Source organism: Bombus fervidus, chromosome 13 (genome assembly GCF_041682495.2).
Source record: "Bombus fervidus isolate BK054 chromosome 13, iyBomFerv1, whole genome shotgun sequence".
Classification (NCBI taxonomy): Eukaryota; Metazoa; Arthropoda; class Insecta; order Hymenoptera; family Apidae; genus Bombus; species Bombus fervidus.
The window spans coordinates 9485761-9502909 of record NC_091529.1 but is presented as its reverse complement, the minus strand read 5'-3'; the positions used below and the strand labels follow the sequence as shown (position 1 = coordinate 9502909).

General features: G+C 35.3%; 3 protein-coding genes across 6 annotated transcripts in view; all 3 read left to right on the top strand.

The window, feature by feature from the left end:
• The window catches only part of LOC141445869 (uncharacterized), a 34122-nt gene extending 31252 nt beyond the window's left edge, over positions 1-2870 (top strand). Inside the window, exon 3 of the mRNA XM_074112019.1 lies at positions 2763-2870. Within this exon, the coding sequence (XP_073968120.1) occupies positions 2763-2771 (9 nt within the window). The 3' untranslated portion in view covers positions 2772-2870. The remainder of the gene's footprint in view (positions 1-2762) is intronic.
• Scp2 (Sarcoplasmic calcium-binding protein 2) overlaps positions 1-10952 on the top strand; it is a 44345-nt gene extending 33393 nt beyond the window's left edge. The window contains exons 1-7 of one of the 3 annotated variants that reach the window (XM_072015312.1): positions 2876-2972; positions 4064-4130; positions 7454-7506; positions 7701-7820; positions 8061-8175; positions 9025-9122; positions 9212-10952. In XM_072015312.1, the coding sequence (XP_071871413.1) occupies positions 4073-4130; positions 7454-7506; positions 7701-7820; positions 8061-8175; positions 9025-9122; positions 9212-9319 (552 nt within the window). In that variant the 5' untranslated portion in view covers positions 2876-2972; positions 4064-4072 and the 3' untranslated portion in view covers positions 9320-10952. Of the gene's footprint in view, positions 1-2875; positions 2973-3354; positions 3374-4063; positions 4131-7453; positions 7507-7700; positions 7821-8060; positions 8176-9024; positions 9123-9211 lie in introns of those variants that run through there. The other 2 variants (XM_072015313.1, XM_072015311.1) reach the window with 2 other exon arrangements.
• A 2530-nt stretch (positions 10953-13482) lies between these two features.
• On the top strand, positions 13483-15762 carry LOC139993514 (leucine-rich melanocyte differentiation-associated protein). 2 transcript variants are annotated; one of them, XM_072015310.1, is made up of 4 exons: positions 13483-13572; positions 14626-14886; positions 15009-15269; positions 15397-15762. In XM_072015310.1, the coding sequence occupies exons 2-4, from the start codon at positions 14687-14689 to the stop codon at positions 15629-15631; spliced, it is 696 nt and encodes a 231-aa protein (XP_071871411.1). In that variant the 5' UTR covers positions 13483-13572; positions 14626-14686; the 3' UTR covers positions 15632-15762. The 2 variants fall into 2 exon arrangements, with proteins under 2 accessions (XP_071871411.1, XP_071871410.1); XM_072015309.1 differs by lacking the exon at positions 13483-13572 and adding an exon at positions 13663-14090.
• Positions 15763-17149: the final 1387 nt, after the last annotated feature.

Here is a 17149-nt window from a genome sequence, read left to right as displayed (position 1 = left end):
ATCTTGTAATTGCTCCACCAATAAAATTCCATATCCAGTGGGCTAAAAATAAACTATACCCTTTCAATCTTTCACGGTCGCGTCTTTATTTAGCGATAAAGGTTTACGATATGCAGATTTAATACCTAGTTTGTCAAATCGTAAAGGAGCCTTCGATATTAATTATAATATTAATTATACATATCGACGTATGATGCAGGTTTCCATTGAAAATACGCACAAACAAGCTCTTTTGATAACTTACGTTTCAACAAGTCTATAATCGATATCGTCCCATTTTACTCATATCCATTCGAAGCTCTAAAATATTTTATCCGACGCGTCAATTTCAGTAACAAAAGAGCAGCAAATAAAAAGCAAATAAATGAACGAAAAAAAAAAAGTGTAGAAAATAGTTCGATATAGTAGCCAAGTTATAGTACACCCCACGAGAATCATTGAGATGGTTTTTTATTGGAGATCCACGTATATACATGTATATCTCATCAAATCTGTACAATATTTAGCGTATCGACAGGTTGATATATTGGCAGGAGCAGATAACAAGACTGCAACGTAGGAGCTGGTTTCACGTATATTTTACGTTGCTAGAGAATCGAGGTTGTTCATAGTGTTAGTGGAAACAATAGACTTAAAGCTTACTCTGGATCTTTGTGTTGCATCGCCATATTGTCTGACTGCCTTATCTTACAGACGTCGCCGAATTTCAAGCACAACGATTTATCGGCTTATTATCTCTTTTACTTCGCGCTTCATTTTTTGCTTATAACGTGTATTGAAAACTTTTATCGATTTGCGATAATTATAATTATTAAAAGTTTTCTCTTTTCTCCATGTTTTTATTTTTTATTTGTTTTTTTTTTTTTTTTTTTTTTGGTGGGAAGACTTTCACGTTGTTATCAAGTTTCACAGTTATTGATCAGAATTGACTGGAAGTGCAATGCAGGATAATAGCTTGACCGAAAACATTTTTTCACGAAGTAATTTTTTTCAATTAAATTTCTGTATGGCTGTTGGAGGATCGAGAATAAAAAAACAAAAATTGTTCGAAAGTATCTGTTATTTTACACACGACATAAACGGAAGAAAACTTCAACCATACAAGTGCGCTTACATTCAAGCAAATTGATTATCTACGATTTTAATTGACCCGCCATAATACACACGAACAAACCACGCTATTTACCAACTTGTTAATTAATGAATTTGAAAAAACTTGCGTACAGGAATCGACACGAACTATTTCAGTTTACAGTCAAGTTCAATCAATGAGGAAATTGCCTACAAGTTAACCAGTTCCAAGTCGTGGCGAACTGTTTGCAAACCAGCAACACTTGCACGACCAATAATGGCGACTAGAAGTTGCCATTAAACTATTCGAACGATGGCAGAAATTCGCTAACCGTTCGACTTCAACAAAGTTTGCGGTCAATTTACTTATTATCAAATTAGAAGATAATGTATCATACACCATCAACGGTGAAAGAAGCTCTTAGATCGTAAAATCTTCGCTAGTGTTGATTGGAAAATTGATAAACGACGAGTTACATGGAAACGTTCACGAGCACGGACATTTTCAAATGAAAAGATTACCGTGCAACGTTAATCACTTTAAAGATTGACGTCAACATTCACCTTGAAGCGATACCACCTTCTAATGATATACAGTTATACACGATTACAATGTTGGCTGTAGCTACTTTCTCGCGGCTCTTTTCGATAGATAGCTATCACAGCTGATTACTTGTTATTATTTTTTATTTATTAGAAATCATGCGACGATTAATAATACTCACATCGTGCAGAAAGATCGTTGCTCGGATTTTCTAGCGCAAGTTAACCACGAACGTCCTTATTATATAATAGGTGGTAATTGGATTACGAGGTTAATTGATCTCTGCTTTCTCTAAACTGAATATCACGCCTGTAAATTACGGTGAACGATGATTGAACATTACGAGAAATTGGTAATAAGAAAGACCAGAAAAAAACTAATAGAGAAAGAAAAAAGTTTCCATTCTTAAAATAGGGGATTTATGGCTTACGCTTTAAAGCGTAAACGTAGAATTGCCTCGATTTTGATCAATGTCAAAGATTCTACTTTTATCTTGATAAATTCTAAAATATCTTACTATAGAAATTATTATCGATACTCGCATATGTTCTACGTATAACGAGTTAAAACGCTATAAGTCATGAATGAAAGATGAATACGATAAATATCGTAGAAGCTATTTCGACAAGTTTATTATCATAAACTACTAGATATTCGTTATACAGCTGAAGGAAATAGTCAATAAAATATGTATACGTGAGATTCGAGGAAGCCGGTAACCATAAACGTAGGAAATTTATTCAGCACACGTGATAACTTTACAGATGATGAAAATTGTGTTTCGCAACCAGTAGATTTTTCCCTAATTGCTTAATATGTTTACGACAAAGCATTGAGATATACTTCGATTCTTCTTAAATACGTCAGAGGTTGATTAAATATTCGATAAAGGAGAGTTACCATTGTATTTTACATAGGAATGCATAATCGCCGTAGGCACATAAGAGTTTCTGAACCTCGATGGAATCGTTATTAATACGGTTAATATTATACCGCAAGTAAAATTCGATGGTCGATGGTGTACCATGTACGTACTATTCGACGAAAAGGGAAAGAACAGGCTCCAAGCAACGTTTCGTTCTGTGTGAATCACTTGAGCATAATTTACGTCACGTTACGGTCAATAATACATTTCTGATGTTTGCAGATATCTTAAATTACATCTACAGTATTATTGTGGCATTATAGCGAAATGTACGTCATTAAACGCTCAAATAGACGCGTTATCTTCGGTAAGGAAAGGCTTTTAAATCTTATTATATAAAGGGTTGCCTTCCGTGAGTATGTCAGTTATTTCAGCTTGGGGCAAAAGGAAGGACCAGCAGCTTTTTTTCCAAAATTTCTCCACCCAACAAACGTAAGACCATATTTCGTAAAATAAGAGTTCAACAATTTGTAAATTCCTCGTTAAAGTTCTCATATCTCGCTTAAAATAATCAGCGGACAATTCGTTTGATCGAATTTTTCTCTTTTCTTGAATAAACATGTTCGATCCTTTCGTTGTAAAGATATCGCTGCTGTGCTTTGACAGTGGCACAACTCGGAAAAGTTCATATTTGCTTTCAGCGAAAAGAAGAATTCTACCTTATGTTTCTACTTTTATCGTGTAAAACGGTGTATCTATAATTCCATTAGTTCCGCGCCAGGGGGAAAAATGATTACTTATGCCGCCATCAATCTGGCTTTAGTTTTGCTCCAAGGCCAATAAGTAACAACACTGGCACATCTTCAGTTGTTTTTTGACGCTACAAGTGGAAGGTATCGTTTTCGCGAATAGTGGCGTATCTTGTGTTAAGTCAGCCTTACAATGTCGTTGAAATGACTCGCGAAGATCTCTTCCTGAATTTTTAAACGCGTTCGTTCTAGACTTTACATTTTTTGAGTTGTGTCATTGTGAAATCAAAGCAGCCATATATATAAGCATAAATTATACACTTTAGATATCAGAGCCTTGCAATTATTTCAATTCCTTTATTAGTAGAATATATCAGTACCGCCACGACAGTAGATAATTATGGAATATAGAATATGAACATTTTAGTAACAATGAATAATTTTCACAATTACAAATTCAAAGGTCTGAAGAATTCTCATTATTATCTGAAGTAGGTCGCATGTGTAAGAAGGCTCGTTGGCGAATCGAAGGATTGTCACGAAAATAAAATTCGAAAGTTTTTAATTATTGTCCAGATATCGGAAAACACCTGTCGATGTACCTGAATTAAGCTGACTTTGTGTCTTCACGACGGCCTTGTAAATATCGAGGCGTTGTACAAAGCAGCTCGATAAAAAGCAAGCCGCGGTTACTTTTTACTGACGAGATAAAATAAGGGTCGGTCGCTCGAGACAATCGACCCTGATCGTCATTCGATCGGAGAATGAATATTAACATGACACACACGAACGTACGGACACGCTTAACAACTCCCTTGTTCCTCTCTGTTGCAGATTGACAAGATGCCACTGTCAGAGTTCCGTAAAACGAAATTACTCTACGTTTTCAACACCTTTTTCGGTGAGTACACTACGTTCTGTTTTAATAGCCTTCGTACTTTGCGTCGATTTTATAAAATCTTAATTTTCCACAGTGTCAATTCGAAAGATCCACGTCAATTATCCTCGTAGTTAAGTTCTATTCTGTTTTATGCTTATCGCTGTATTATCTTCGCCTATTGTTGAGCCGTCGAGTAATCTATTTACAGAAGAAGCTCTTAGCTCTTAGTCTTTACGTTAGAATGACAAATTTTAATTAATTTGTTGCGTATAGTCTGACGTAAAACCTGGTCGACAATCTAGCAAGACGTTTGCTTTCAAAATTTCAAAGCAATTTATTTCAAAGCCACGTTTAAAATTCATTTTCATTTACATTCCCTTCGAAGTGATCGCCGTCTAGTACAAAGAACAAATCAATACGTTCCACATTTCTTCGGCACCAAAGCAAATTTATCAGATAACAGCTTTAATTGGATTTTTCCCCAACTAGAAACACTAAAAAAAAAAAAGAAAGAGAGAGCAAAGATCGGGGAAAAATCCGTTTAAACGAATTCATTCCACGCATTCCGCGTTCAAAGTTTTCCTCGATATCAAACATGATCGTTAAGCTTCGGAGTAATCCGATTTCATGCCGATCATCACGCATCCCTAACGGCACTTAATTGTCCCAAGAAAATTTCATGGCCACCTTATCAGAACTAACGTTCACGACCATCAACCACGAGACTGGTATAGTTAAGCTCTCATCGCGAATCGGTTACGATTTTTCCCCAAGAAGCGTCGTCAGTTGCCTGGTAACGAAATAACAAAACCGATTGTCGTTCCCTGGATCTTAACGCGTTTCTCGTAGCTCTTCCACGAATCGAGTCGGGTCAGCTAACAATCTTCTTCCATTGGTGGCCCCTTTCGGGGCTATCGCGGAGAGCAGCGCGAACATTCACGCTGCTTCCAGCGAAATGAAATACGGTCCGGAAAGGTTGGAGGAGGAAGAGTAGACGACATCCTCTCGAGGGTATTTTTGGGGGCTGAAAACGGAATCAAGGCTATACAGAGCCGTTTTGTTCGGTCTCTCTATGGCACCTATGTGTTGGCGTGGTTGAGCAAAAGTGAGTCAGTCTGGACACCTATTTATGGTATGAACAGCAGCAGATAAACAATGGACGCGGTTAAGGGGGATGTCTTGTCGCGTTGAAATTACACGTTCACCGTATACGCCTATCGTACCGGAGCAATGTTTCTATGTTCGTCGTGTGTGTAACGCGCGGGCAATCATTCATACGACTTATTCGCAGTTCTGTGTATTTTCGAGAAAGGCCATTCACGTAGACGCATACAGGCGCCAAAATTTCTGACAGGGTATCTTCCAGCGTTAAAGTTTTGAAAGTACCTTTGCATGTGTATACAACACATGGATACTTCTATACGGATGATGACAGTGTGGCGGATGCGAATAATAGACTGACGTAAATTTCACGCGTAATTAGAGAACGAAACTTGCGAATAGAATCGGTAAGTGTAGTTACGTGCGCATCGGGAACTGCGTTAGCACGATCAGTCGCGCTATGCGATGATGAGGCTGCCTGTGTGGAGCGTGTGGAGGTCACAGGCGTGTACACGCTTCGTGGCCCTCATTAGCCCCTTACTTTCTTCCCTTCTTTGACCGTCGATCGACTGCTAAACATATCCTGCAGGGCTGTTCTTCGTTGTCGATACGGTATTTCACCGTGACCCAGAGAAGCCGTGAACGGTGCGATGAATTGCGAACCTTCGTTTGAAAACTAGTGGTTTATACGTATGGAGCAGAATCGGCCGATTTTATTAAATATTATTAATTGGACAGGCTGCTTTGGAATAATAAATCTTTACGTAATTTACGATTTCTCTGTGTTTCGTCAAATAATTCTCTCTGGACTTTTTTAGTTATCGAGGTAAAAATTTATATATATATATTCTTCCTTGAGAGAAATGTTGTTTCGTGTGTGATTCGATAGAATTGTCTTTTTGTAAACTTCGTACAATCGCTGTAGATTAAAGTATATATTCCAAATTGTACGTTATTCGGGAAATCGTTTAAACACAAAGCAGCAAAATAATAACGAAAGGTTGACGAGAATTATTCCACGATATTCCGATACTAGGTCAAAACGTAGCATAGAAGCTATATTAGACAGATACACGTGCCTCCTAATCAATTTAACATCAGATAAAAGATCCCCATAGTTTAGCGTCGTACGGAACCACCAGATATCTAGCGTGTTCCCAATCGTTCGTTCTGCTAAATTATTTCATCGTGACCTCGGTAAAAATTGACTGCCGTCGGGTTTCGGAATTGTACATTTTACATCGTTGAATTGTAATCACTATTTGATAAGACGAACGAGGCAAAACCACGCAGAGGAGAATATAAACAAAGAGCAGGAAAAATAGAAGAAAGCGAGAAGAAGAAGAAAAAAAAATGGAGACGGAAAGGAACAGTAGGTGAAATAAGTAGAAAAGCATCGGAAGAGAAAGGGTTCGCTCGGCAAAATTGGAATTAATAAACGGGATGAATCCCGGAGGAATCTAAGGATAGTAGGTGTCACCTAAAAAGGGGCAGAAAAGTCGACTTGCGAAATTGGGTCGACTTTGCGAAAACTAATGACGTCCGATTCAAACGTCGCGAGGACGACAACGACCTTGCTCTGAGCGATGAATGGCACGATCGACGAGAGACCGTCCTTTCCACCGGTCTAACGTCAGATCTTGCACACAGCTCTTGCTGGATACAGGCCAAAATACCATCCCTCTGGCTACCCTTATCTTATTCATGCCCATATTTCATTACATCGATTCCTTGTCACGTGTTCTGCCTACGTGATCGAGCCCCTTTTTCCTTGTGAAAAGTTTTCAACGAGGCGCGGGAAGGTTTTGTTTCGATCATCGACGCGTGCGAAACGATAAGCTGACGAGGCTAACGCTACCTCAAATGGCCGGTGTCAACTTAATGTAGCGATGACTTTGACACTATACTGACATAGACGTTGAACGTTCCACTACCTTTTTTTTTTCCCTCGGTCTCATGCCAAATACCAACTATATACTTCTTTCTCACCTTGTCCTTTCCCTCTGTCTGCTCAATTTCTGAGAAGATTCAGTCATGTCGTATATCGAGGATCGTAATGGCTCGCGCCAACTGTACCAGTCGAACGAACTACGAGCTACGTCGTAGTTGTTCACCATAGCTTCGATTGATTAAAGATTAATGGAGTGGACAGAGTCGGATCGGAAGGGAATTTTCGCTATTTTGTTATCTTACTTTCTACTTAAAATAACATTTATATCTATGCTTTCTTTTTATGTTCCCAGATTTCAATCAAAGTGGTGCGATTGATAAGAAGGATCTAGATCTTGCTATACAAGTAAGCATTCGATATTTTATTATTTAGCGATTTTCAGCTTCGACCGTCGAGGAAACGATACAGTTAGTTAAAGAGTAATGTTGAAATATAGTAACAAATATTCAACTGTTTCGTAGAGACAGGAGTTACATTTTTCAAACTTATTTCATATTTTAGAAAACGATATCTACACGATTCTTTTCACTTTGTTTTAGCGAATCAATGAAAACAGAGGTTGGTCTGCCGATAATCCCAAAGCTCAAAGTATAAGGGATACTTTGCTTAAAATGTGGGATAATTTAAGGCAAGGAGCTGATACGGATCAAGACGGTCAGGTAAATGAATTTCTATCGAATATAAAATTTACTATAGTTGTACCGATCTTCTATCTCAATTATATTTTAAAGATTTAATTACACGTATTTCGTTTCGTTTCGTCGAGCGATGTAAAATTGTCGAAATTCCAGTGATACTTTGCTGTACATATTCGAAAGAAACGACTCAAAGCTGCTTTTGTTAGAAGATCTGAGCAGAAACATTTGACTCATACTTTCTGTTTCTCCTGTTTATTTCAGGTTAGTCGAGATGAATGGTTTTCACTGTGGGAAGAATATGCAAAAAATCCATCGAACCCATCCGAATGGCAACAAGCATACATGTCTGTGACGTTCCAGTTGTTCGATGCATCTGGTAAGTTTATCATACTTTTAGTTCCCAGAATCATGAAAAAAAATTGGGATACACTTTTTCCAATATCTTCAGAAATTTCGTTAAATATTTATGAAAGAATTTCGCAACCACGCCATACAGAAACTTTCAAAATAATAAATGATGATCAATACAAAAATATTCGAAGCTTGTTTACCAAGTCCTGCGATATTGAATTTCAGAAATACCTTCGCTTCTTACATACGAGTATACTCGTATATACTTATTGTGATTTCATTTTATATATTTATTTACAAATGATAGAGCAGAAAACTATGATTATTTAACTAGAACTATTTCTTAATAAATTAATGTATTACAACTAGAGCAATTAAATTAACTCGTAACGACTAACGACGACAACAACCTTTTCCAACAAAACGTCCCTTTTTAACGATTTCCGTACTCCCACCACACGCACGTTTTTACAATCGTCCTAGAACCAAATATGGTCACGTTGGCTTTCCCAGGTACCCTTTTTCCGAAAGGGCCACGGGCATGTCGCTGGCACTGACAAACCGTGAGGATTTCCCATCCCTTCTGACCCGTCGGCGCTTTCCTATTTTACTTGCATTGTACTCCGTACTCCTTACAAGTTGATCAAGTTTTACACGATTATTTCACGATACTACGTATTACGCTCTTTTTCTATATCGATCTATCCACTTGAAAAAAAGTCTTCTTATTTGAAGAACGTTCTAAGGAATTTCTACGTAGCTACAAGGTATTTGTCGCTTCGAAATAAACGAATCTTGTAACGTTACTTTAATGTCACTTTCGATGCGGAAATTGACGACTAATCAAAAGAATGTGCCGTTTTCTGTTGGTCAGGTGACAAATCGATCGACGAGAACGAATTCTGTAACGTGTGCAGATACCACGGTGTCGCAGAGGCTGAGGCCAGGGAGGCTTTCAAAAAATTAGGAGTCGTAAGTGAAAATCACGCGACAGATTCGTACAAAGGATACGACGCTCAGGGCGGAACATTAATTCCATTGAATCGTTTCTCTTTGTACAGGGTCAGGAAATTACCTGGGATAAATTCACCAACCTCTGGAAGCAATATTTCTCCTCGGACGAGCCGACCGCAGCCGGAAACTTTATTTTCGGAAAAACTTCCTTCTAACTCGCTTTGCCTCGCGGAAAACCGACCGACGTACATAAATATATACTATACTCCCTTGCGTCGCATTCTACTCTTCATTCAACTGATTTCTCACGGTCAATTTACTCGAGCCCCAGATTACGAGACAAGCCAAGCTCTTTTTGTTCGACAACGAATAATAAAATGCAAATATTTAATTTCTTAAAAACCATTCGTAGGATTACCATCATCTGCACAGATCGATTGTTCTTTCATTTCCTCCCTTCTTCTTTTGACGATTGTAAATAATCGTCTGCGCGATTCCAGTTCACGAATCAAGATGCGTTTGACAAATAAATATCATTTCGTTCGCGCAACAGCGAAACTCCTTTTACCGCGCGCGATACGCCCGCGGTGATTAAAATATAATCTCATTGTATGTTTGTATCTGTAGCGTATTTAAATGTAAGAAAAACGAACTATAATGATCGTGACCTGTGCAAGTCTCCTTCACGTCCAGTGGCAAGATCGTTGTGCTTTCGAAGTGGTGAAAAATCGAACGATCGATTTTCGTTCGACTCTGGCAAACAAAATATCTCCCTCCATTGTTAAACAGACGGTATTTTCAGAGTTTAAAAACGAAATTTGTTCGGAACAAAAGATACCCGCATATATATATATATACATATAAAAATATAAAATAGTTCCAGCGTTTTTGTGTAACGTTGAAGAAGAGATCGACGTGGAACAGTGTTAAAAATAATTAAAAAGAAAAAAAAAATGAATATGTCTTCTTGTAATCATTGGCAGAAATAAACTAGAGACGGGTTTAATCAAACAAATGTTGGCTTAATTATCGTGTAAGGAATATCACTGAGATGAAGTATTATATTTTAAACGAGTTTCAATATTGCCCTAAATGTGTCTTGTATAGACATTATATACGCTGTTATACCGAGGAATACACACGTATATCAACAGGAATATACACAGATATATATATACATATATGCGTGTATGTGTATGTATATATGTGTATATATATTTGAATGACAGAGTTTTCAATAAATCATAATTAATGAGGTTTTTAAAGTTTAATCGATGTTGGCTCGACGACGCAGAATCGAAGAATTAAACAATGCCGGTACGTATTTGAGTTTTAAACCATTCAGTCTTCTATTGCCCGATACTTTGATATTATGTTATTGTACAGTTTTCCCTGTATTACCTTCAATTCTTCAAATAACATTTCCATAGTCGATGTTATTGAATAAACATTAAGGAGAAAAAATATTCGACATATGCAACAAAATAATAGCTATAATATTAATAATAATTTGATGGGCACTAGGAGTTTAACGAATTTGAGTAAAATTTCAAATATTCGCGTTCGTATTTGTACACATGCTTTAACTACAAATTTAATATTTTCATATTTTCTATCTAAATTAACAGTTCGTCGGAACCTTTTATTTAAGCGAAATTGTGAAAATAAAAAAATAAAAAAAAATAAAAAAAACATGAACGTGTATATGAATACGATTGTGAGACGTTTAGTTATATCTTTGAAAACTTTCTTGTGCTTGAAAGTATTGAACAGCAACGTTGTTCCGCAACTTAATATAGTCTGTCATGTAACTCTGAATGTACAATAAAAGAAAATTGAAAACGATAACACGGCAATTGATTTCCTCGATTTTTAATCAACACGAAATAGATACAATGAAGAACATATTATTAAACTTTATCGTTGCGCAACACATTCGTGTTAGTTATTAATGCAAAGTAATTTATGTTTTTTCTTGGAATATTTAAAATATGATTTAACCGATATATACGTAAAATTTCTTATAAATGAAGGAAGGTATAATCGGTAAAGAGATAATTTTTCATGACGAAATAAACAGAATGCAAATCATACTTTTTTCAAAATTTCAAGAAGAAAAAAGGCAATAAATGGGACGTAAACGATAAAGAATTTAAAAGAACGAAGATACGTCACATAATTTGCATCGAATGTGTTAATGACTCGTCTGATACTTTATCAACAAGTGCACAAGCACGCCTTGAAGCCGGTTCACTTGAAGATGAAGATTCCAATAAAAATCAAAGAAAATAAAAAACAGAAATGTAGCAGATTTTATCGCCAATAATCATTTTCTGTTTATTGTGCCATTAATTAAAACCAGACCCCGATAAATCGCATTACAATAAACATTATTGTTATTGAAACGCTATTTGTTATAGACTATCGTAGTAAGAATGAGTCGAGACGTTGCAAGAAGGTCCAAATTGCCTCGTAGGTGATTTAAATTGTACGGGGGAGTGGAGGTTGTGAGTTACAGGAGCGACAGAACGAATGTTTTATTCGTACGGCCTGTCGCTGCAAAATTTTCAAATATTCGTCATAAATTTCACCGTAGAAGGCATGACGGTATTGTAAAATTCGCTTTGGCGCTTGCTTTCATTATCAGTCACTGCCCGTTGAAAATACGCGTGCAAATACACGCGTCAAAGTGTTATGAACATATAAATAGAGTCGGGCATAATCTGTTACAGGCAACTGCACTATACACGACGATAAATCCTGACCTATTGTTTAATATAACGATTATTCTAACGAAAGAGAATAATCGACGAAAAAAAGACAAAAGCCTTCGCTAGACTTTTTGTCACGAATTTTGTTCGACAAACGATAATTATGACAGCCGATTGTCGTCAACACGTGTGATACTGTTGTTCGACATATAGCTTATATGTAGATATTAATGGTGTTACTGACTGTCTGTGAAACGTGTCGATAACGATACGAGCAATGTTATGTAAAAACTAAATGCACATTAGCTCTTTAAATAAACATGTGTATGGACTTTAACTCTATAATGAATTATTGTACCCATTATGTTTTGTTTGTATTTCGTTAGCATAATCTCTCTGGTGTAATATAATGTTGTGGTTGTGGTAGATCTTTGTGATTTATGATGTATTTTTCAGACGTCAGAGAAAGATGGTTTTACATGTCACAGGTGAAAGGATAACTGGACCCCCCGTTGGAATCACTCGGAAAAACCTGAATACTGTAGCCATTACGAAACAACCCAAACACAGTTATTCGAAACTTGAAACAATGAGCTTGGGCTCGAGGCGACGACCAATCGCCGAACGTAGCCACGACCACAGGATGAACGTTTCATCTAACGGACACGTGGAATTGCATAGCCTGCCTTTAATGAATCGGCCGTACCGATACTTGACAATAAACGGCCCCATACGGATAATCGCCAGAGGGTAACGCATCATACACAATTAGCAGGCGGCCTTTGTTCTATCAGCCCGTATACCTGTCGCCCCTTATGCAATTTTCCCCCACGAATCCGATGATCCGGTGCCGTAAGGACACCTCATATAGTTTTGCTCAGTAGCGACGAGGGATTCTCTTGCTTGCAGTCTGACTAGCCAGAGACCTAGTGTGTGAGTAGTGAAAAATGAATCAAGCGAGTAGTGTATTACGAGGAGTGAGTCGAGTCCGACGTAGATTTTGAGGGAAAGTATATTCGTTATCCCGTGGACCGTGGATTCGTTATATCGACTCTAAGATCATTGTCAATTATTGTTTGGTTACTGTGGACAGTTGTCTATCTTCTATTCGTACATTACATTGATACAAAGGAATTATAATATTATTTGCCGTAATATACAGGTAAAATAGATATAAAGGTTAAGGTGCGTGTGTGTAGATGGTAGAACTTAGCAGAAGTGTTATTTTTCTTGAATTAAATTTGAAAACGCTGACACACACATAATATAAACGAATGTCGTAATTTTTATATTACGAATAAAAATATGAAAATTCTAACCACAAATTCTACCACAGCCATAGCATTCTAACTTAAGATCATGGTCTTAGATCATTAAATATGTATCTTATAAACGTAACTTTATTTTTACCTTTACGTTGCTGAAGAAATTAATGAATGGATGGAAAATATAAAAATTTACACTTTAGATCACAAATTTTTATATAATACGCATTTAAACAGCAATAATATACTTGTTTCAGCACGTTCCAATAAAAAATATAATGGTACATGACGCACGATTACCGCCAAACTGAAAAATACAGAACGATAAAACGATTAATCGATGTCGTAAAACGTTTCGTTCGATTCTCAACCATATTAACAGTTTACAAGCATCCGAAATGGTAAGGCAGCACTATCTCACTGCAATACAGTGTTTGAAGTTTCATAATCTTCGGTGAGAAGATATGAAAATGAGATATGCAGAGAAAATCGGTAAGTCCTTCGTATTATATATTTTTACTTGTTCATCTTGGCTAATGATTGACATTTTACTTACGTTGTTAATACATTACCTAGCATCTTAAACATTATGTAATGTTCTATTTCTAACCTCAATGTTTCCCGTTTCGGTTCGAACCACTCACAATACAGATAGTATTTTAATTGCGAGTCGGTTTTGCCCATATCTTATCGTTAACTGCCATCAGATAAACGATAAATTTTATGTACTATCTTCGCGGATGAGAGCTCAGTATCGTTCAAACTGCAGGAAGACTCACTATGGTTGACCCAATCACTACATGTATTGCATATTACACTGAAGCCTTACAGCCTTACATGATCTTCTATTTACGCAATATTATCTTTCAATGCAAGCTGTAGCTTTAACCGATGTTAGGGTGAATAGTATAGGTAAATGTAGTGAGTGAAAAGTGTATTGCATGATCCTAACGCGTTGATTGTTCGTTTGAAGTTACTGCCCTGTATTGTGATAAAAGTCGAGGCATAATGTAAGTAATATGATTAAGTGTGTTTTCGTGAGACATTTTATCAGTAACTTATTAATCATTCCAAGATGTCCATTGAGAATTTATATACTTGTAAATTTTTTAACACGGATACATTAATACAGGTTTCTTAGTATTAACGAATGAAAATATTATCAAAATTGGGTATGTGTAATGTAACTTTTAGAAATTTCGTATTTCATAAGCTAACGCATCTGTGTTCAAAGAAATGTATACTAAAAAGGGGAAAAGAATAAGTTGCCTGAAATAAAATGTTCACAGTGTTAAATTTTTACTAATGTTAATAATCGATATTTTTGTAGTTTAATGTTAACTTTTAGTCATACATATACTAATATATAATTTTCAAATATAAGTTGTATACATTTTATATCAGAGAATATCTTTACATTTCTTACCAGTTATTGAAATGTTTTAAAAAATATTAAACGTGCAAAAGAATTTTCTTCTCCTTAGTTCTTCTGTGAATCAGAGAATATTGGATGTTATTGCATTAAATAGAATAACCTCTTTGCAGGTTGGATTACACTAATGAGTTAGAATTGCAAAAAGAAGCAGACGAAGTGGAACAACTTGCTATGACTTCCTTAGGAAGACTAATATTTGTAGATTTACATTGTAGACATTCAAAGTCTTTATCTTCAGATAAACCATCTGTAGATGTTGTTGATTCCTTATCACTTGCTTTTGAAAACCTTTTTTATATGCCGTTTGACATTATTGAAAATTATAGTAATACTCTCCATACACTAGATATTAGTCATAATAAGTTTAGTAGGTATGTATTATTTGACATATTTATGCATGTAATACAATTATACATGCATAGGTTAATGTTCAAGTTTAAGTGATCAAAAGCCATACGATCAAATGAGATTTCTTTTCCTGTTATACTTTTAGAAATTTACAATTTTTGGCAGAATTTGAAAATTTATCATCTTTAAATCTAGACCATAATAACATAGATGATCATACAGTTTTTCCACATATGCCGAAACTTCAGCTTCTGTGGTTAAATCATAATAACATAGAAGAATTGTATCCATTTATTAAGAATCTCTATGAGAGTCTACCCAACCTCAGATATTTGTGCCTTATGGGAAACAAGGCAGCACCAAGTTATTTAAATGGTGGTACCTTTTACGACTATCTTCAGTACAGGTATGAACATAAAAAGCAATTAGAAATATGTCAACTGCTTTAATAATAACATAAATAATAATCACATACGTCGAATATATGCAAATTACATATACTTTACTGTTATAAATATTTTTATTAAAAAAAGGTTATACGTCATATCTTGGTTCCCTCATTTGGTACATCTGGATGATAGAGCTGTGACTCCAGAACAACAACAGGAGGCGAAAAGGCTTTTCAAGCGACCACTGTTAGAGAATCTAACCGAAAATGCTCCTCTTCCAGAATGCATTAAACATCTACATAACAAAATTGCAAATATATTTTCAAAACCTACACTGCCTTATAAGTTGAAACCAAGGGGCACAAACTTTATTGTTTAAGACAGTATTATCTTAGTAATATGGTCTTGTTTGGAAGCTGTCCATTTTTGTCACAGTAAAAAATATTTGTGGAAAGATAGATATACATTTTTTATTTTACATAGGAACAAATACACAGAAGCAACCACATAGGGCAGTAACAAAACAAGTGTATCGTATAATTTAATACAGTATAGAAGAAATTGTGTACATATATTAATCTTTTTCATACTTTGATCTAACTAATATGATTGGTTTGTTTACATGGTAAAAGATAATTATACAATAATTGTTATTAATTAATAGAACTGAACTACTATTCAGGAATTACATACGTTTAATTTTGCAATAAATTTTTGTAAATGTTACATTACGTACTTATGTAGCGCATACAGTTGTTGTATTTTTTCAGAAATATTTTATACCAATACCTATAATAAATAAAAAGAAGTCTTTATTACGAAACTATATACAGCTTGTTTTTAATCGATAGCTTTCTATTTATCCCAATCTTTTGTTTTTCAAAATAATTTTTAGGACATTTTAACAATTCAATTTTTTTATTATTTAATGATTTTGTATAATTCATATTTTGTTCTCTTCATTTTTTAGCCCTTCTTGTTGAATCTTTATTCAATCAGATACGTTTAAATATGTGAATATCATGAACATAAACGATTCTGTTCTTATCGGAAGAATAGATTATCGGAAAAGCCCTTTTGTTATATACATCTTCCAATGATTTCATTCGAAGGAACTAATGTTCTAAAATTTATTTATTAAAATATCCATGAGACTTTCCTATTTCCATTCCATATACAAGTATTCGAAGATTATATATTAACCATAAAACGCCTCAAATTTCTGATACAGATTTACGGCACACCGTATTTCATAATATCACACACTATAATTAATGTTATGATTAAATATGTGAAAAAAATAATATATCATATCAAGTTTTCTATTTTTCAAACGACGCATTTTGATTAAAGTTTCAATTTCACGAAGCTTCTTCCATGACGGAAGATTTTACCGATTTGTGACATAATTTTTAATTAATTTCGTTATCTGTGAAATAATTTGCAAGCGACGATGCCGATCTATATTTAACGCCTTCATTATATGTGATGATTAATCGAAACAATGTATATGTATGCGCATGTAATTAGTAATAATTAATAATAAGAAATAGAAAGATAATAGGAATTCGACGATTTTAAATACTATCTGTATTTAATTTTACATGAAATCTTACACACTCGAAATAACGTATTCTCGATAAGAATTTTGTTCCGAAAATTTTTGATTGTGAACCCTTTGAGTGCGATCGTTTCGAGATTAATTCGATATTCGTTCCTTAATAGGAAACGTTGCTCAGACGGTCGTAAACATGTGTAAGATAAGAAAGTTTATTGAACGTGTTGGGATAAGTCGTAAATTCCATTTTACGCCAGAATATATTGCAAATAAACGGTGACTTGATAAAGCATACAGTAATATCATGTGGCAAATTAAAGCATCGTAACTTCAATAAAT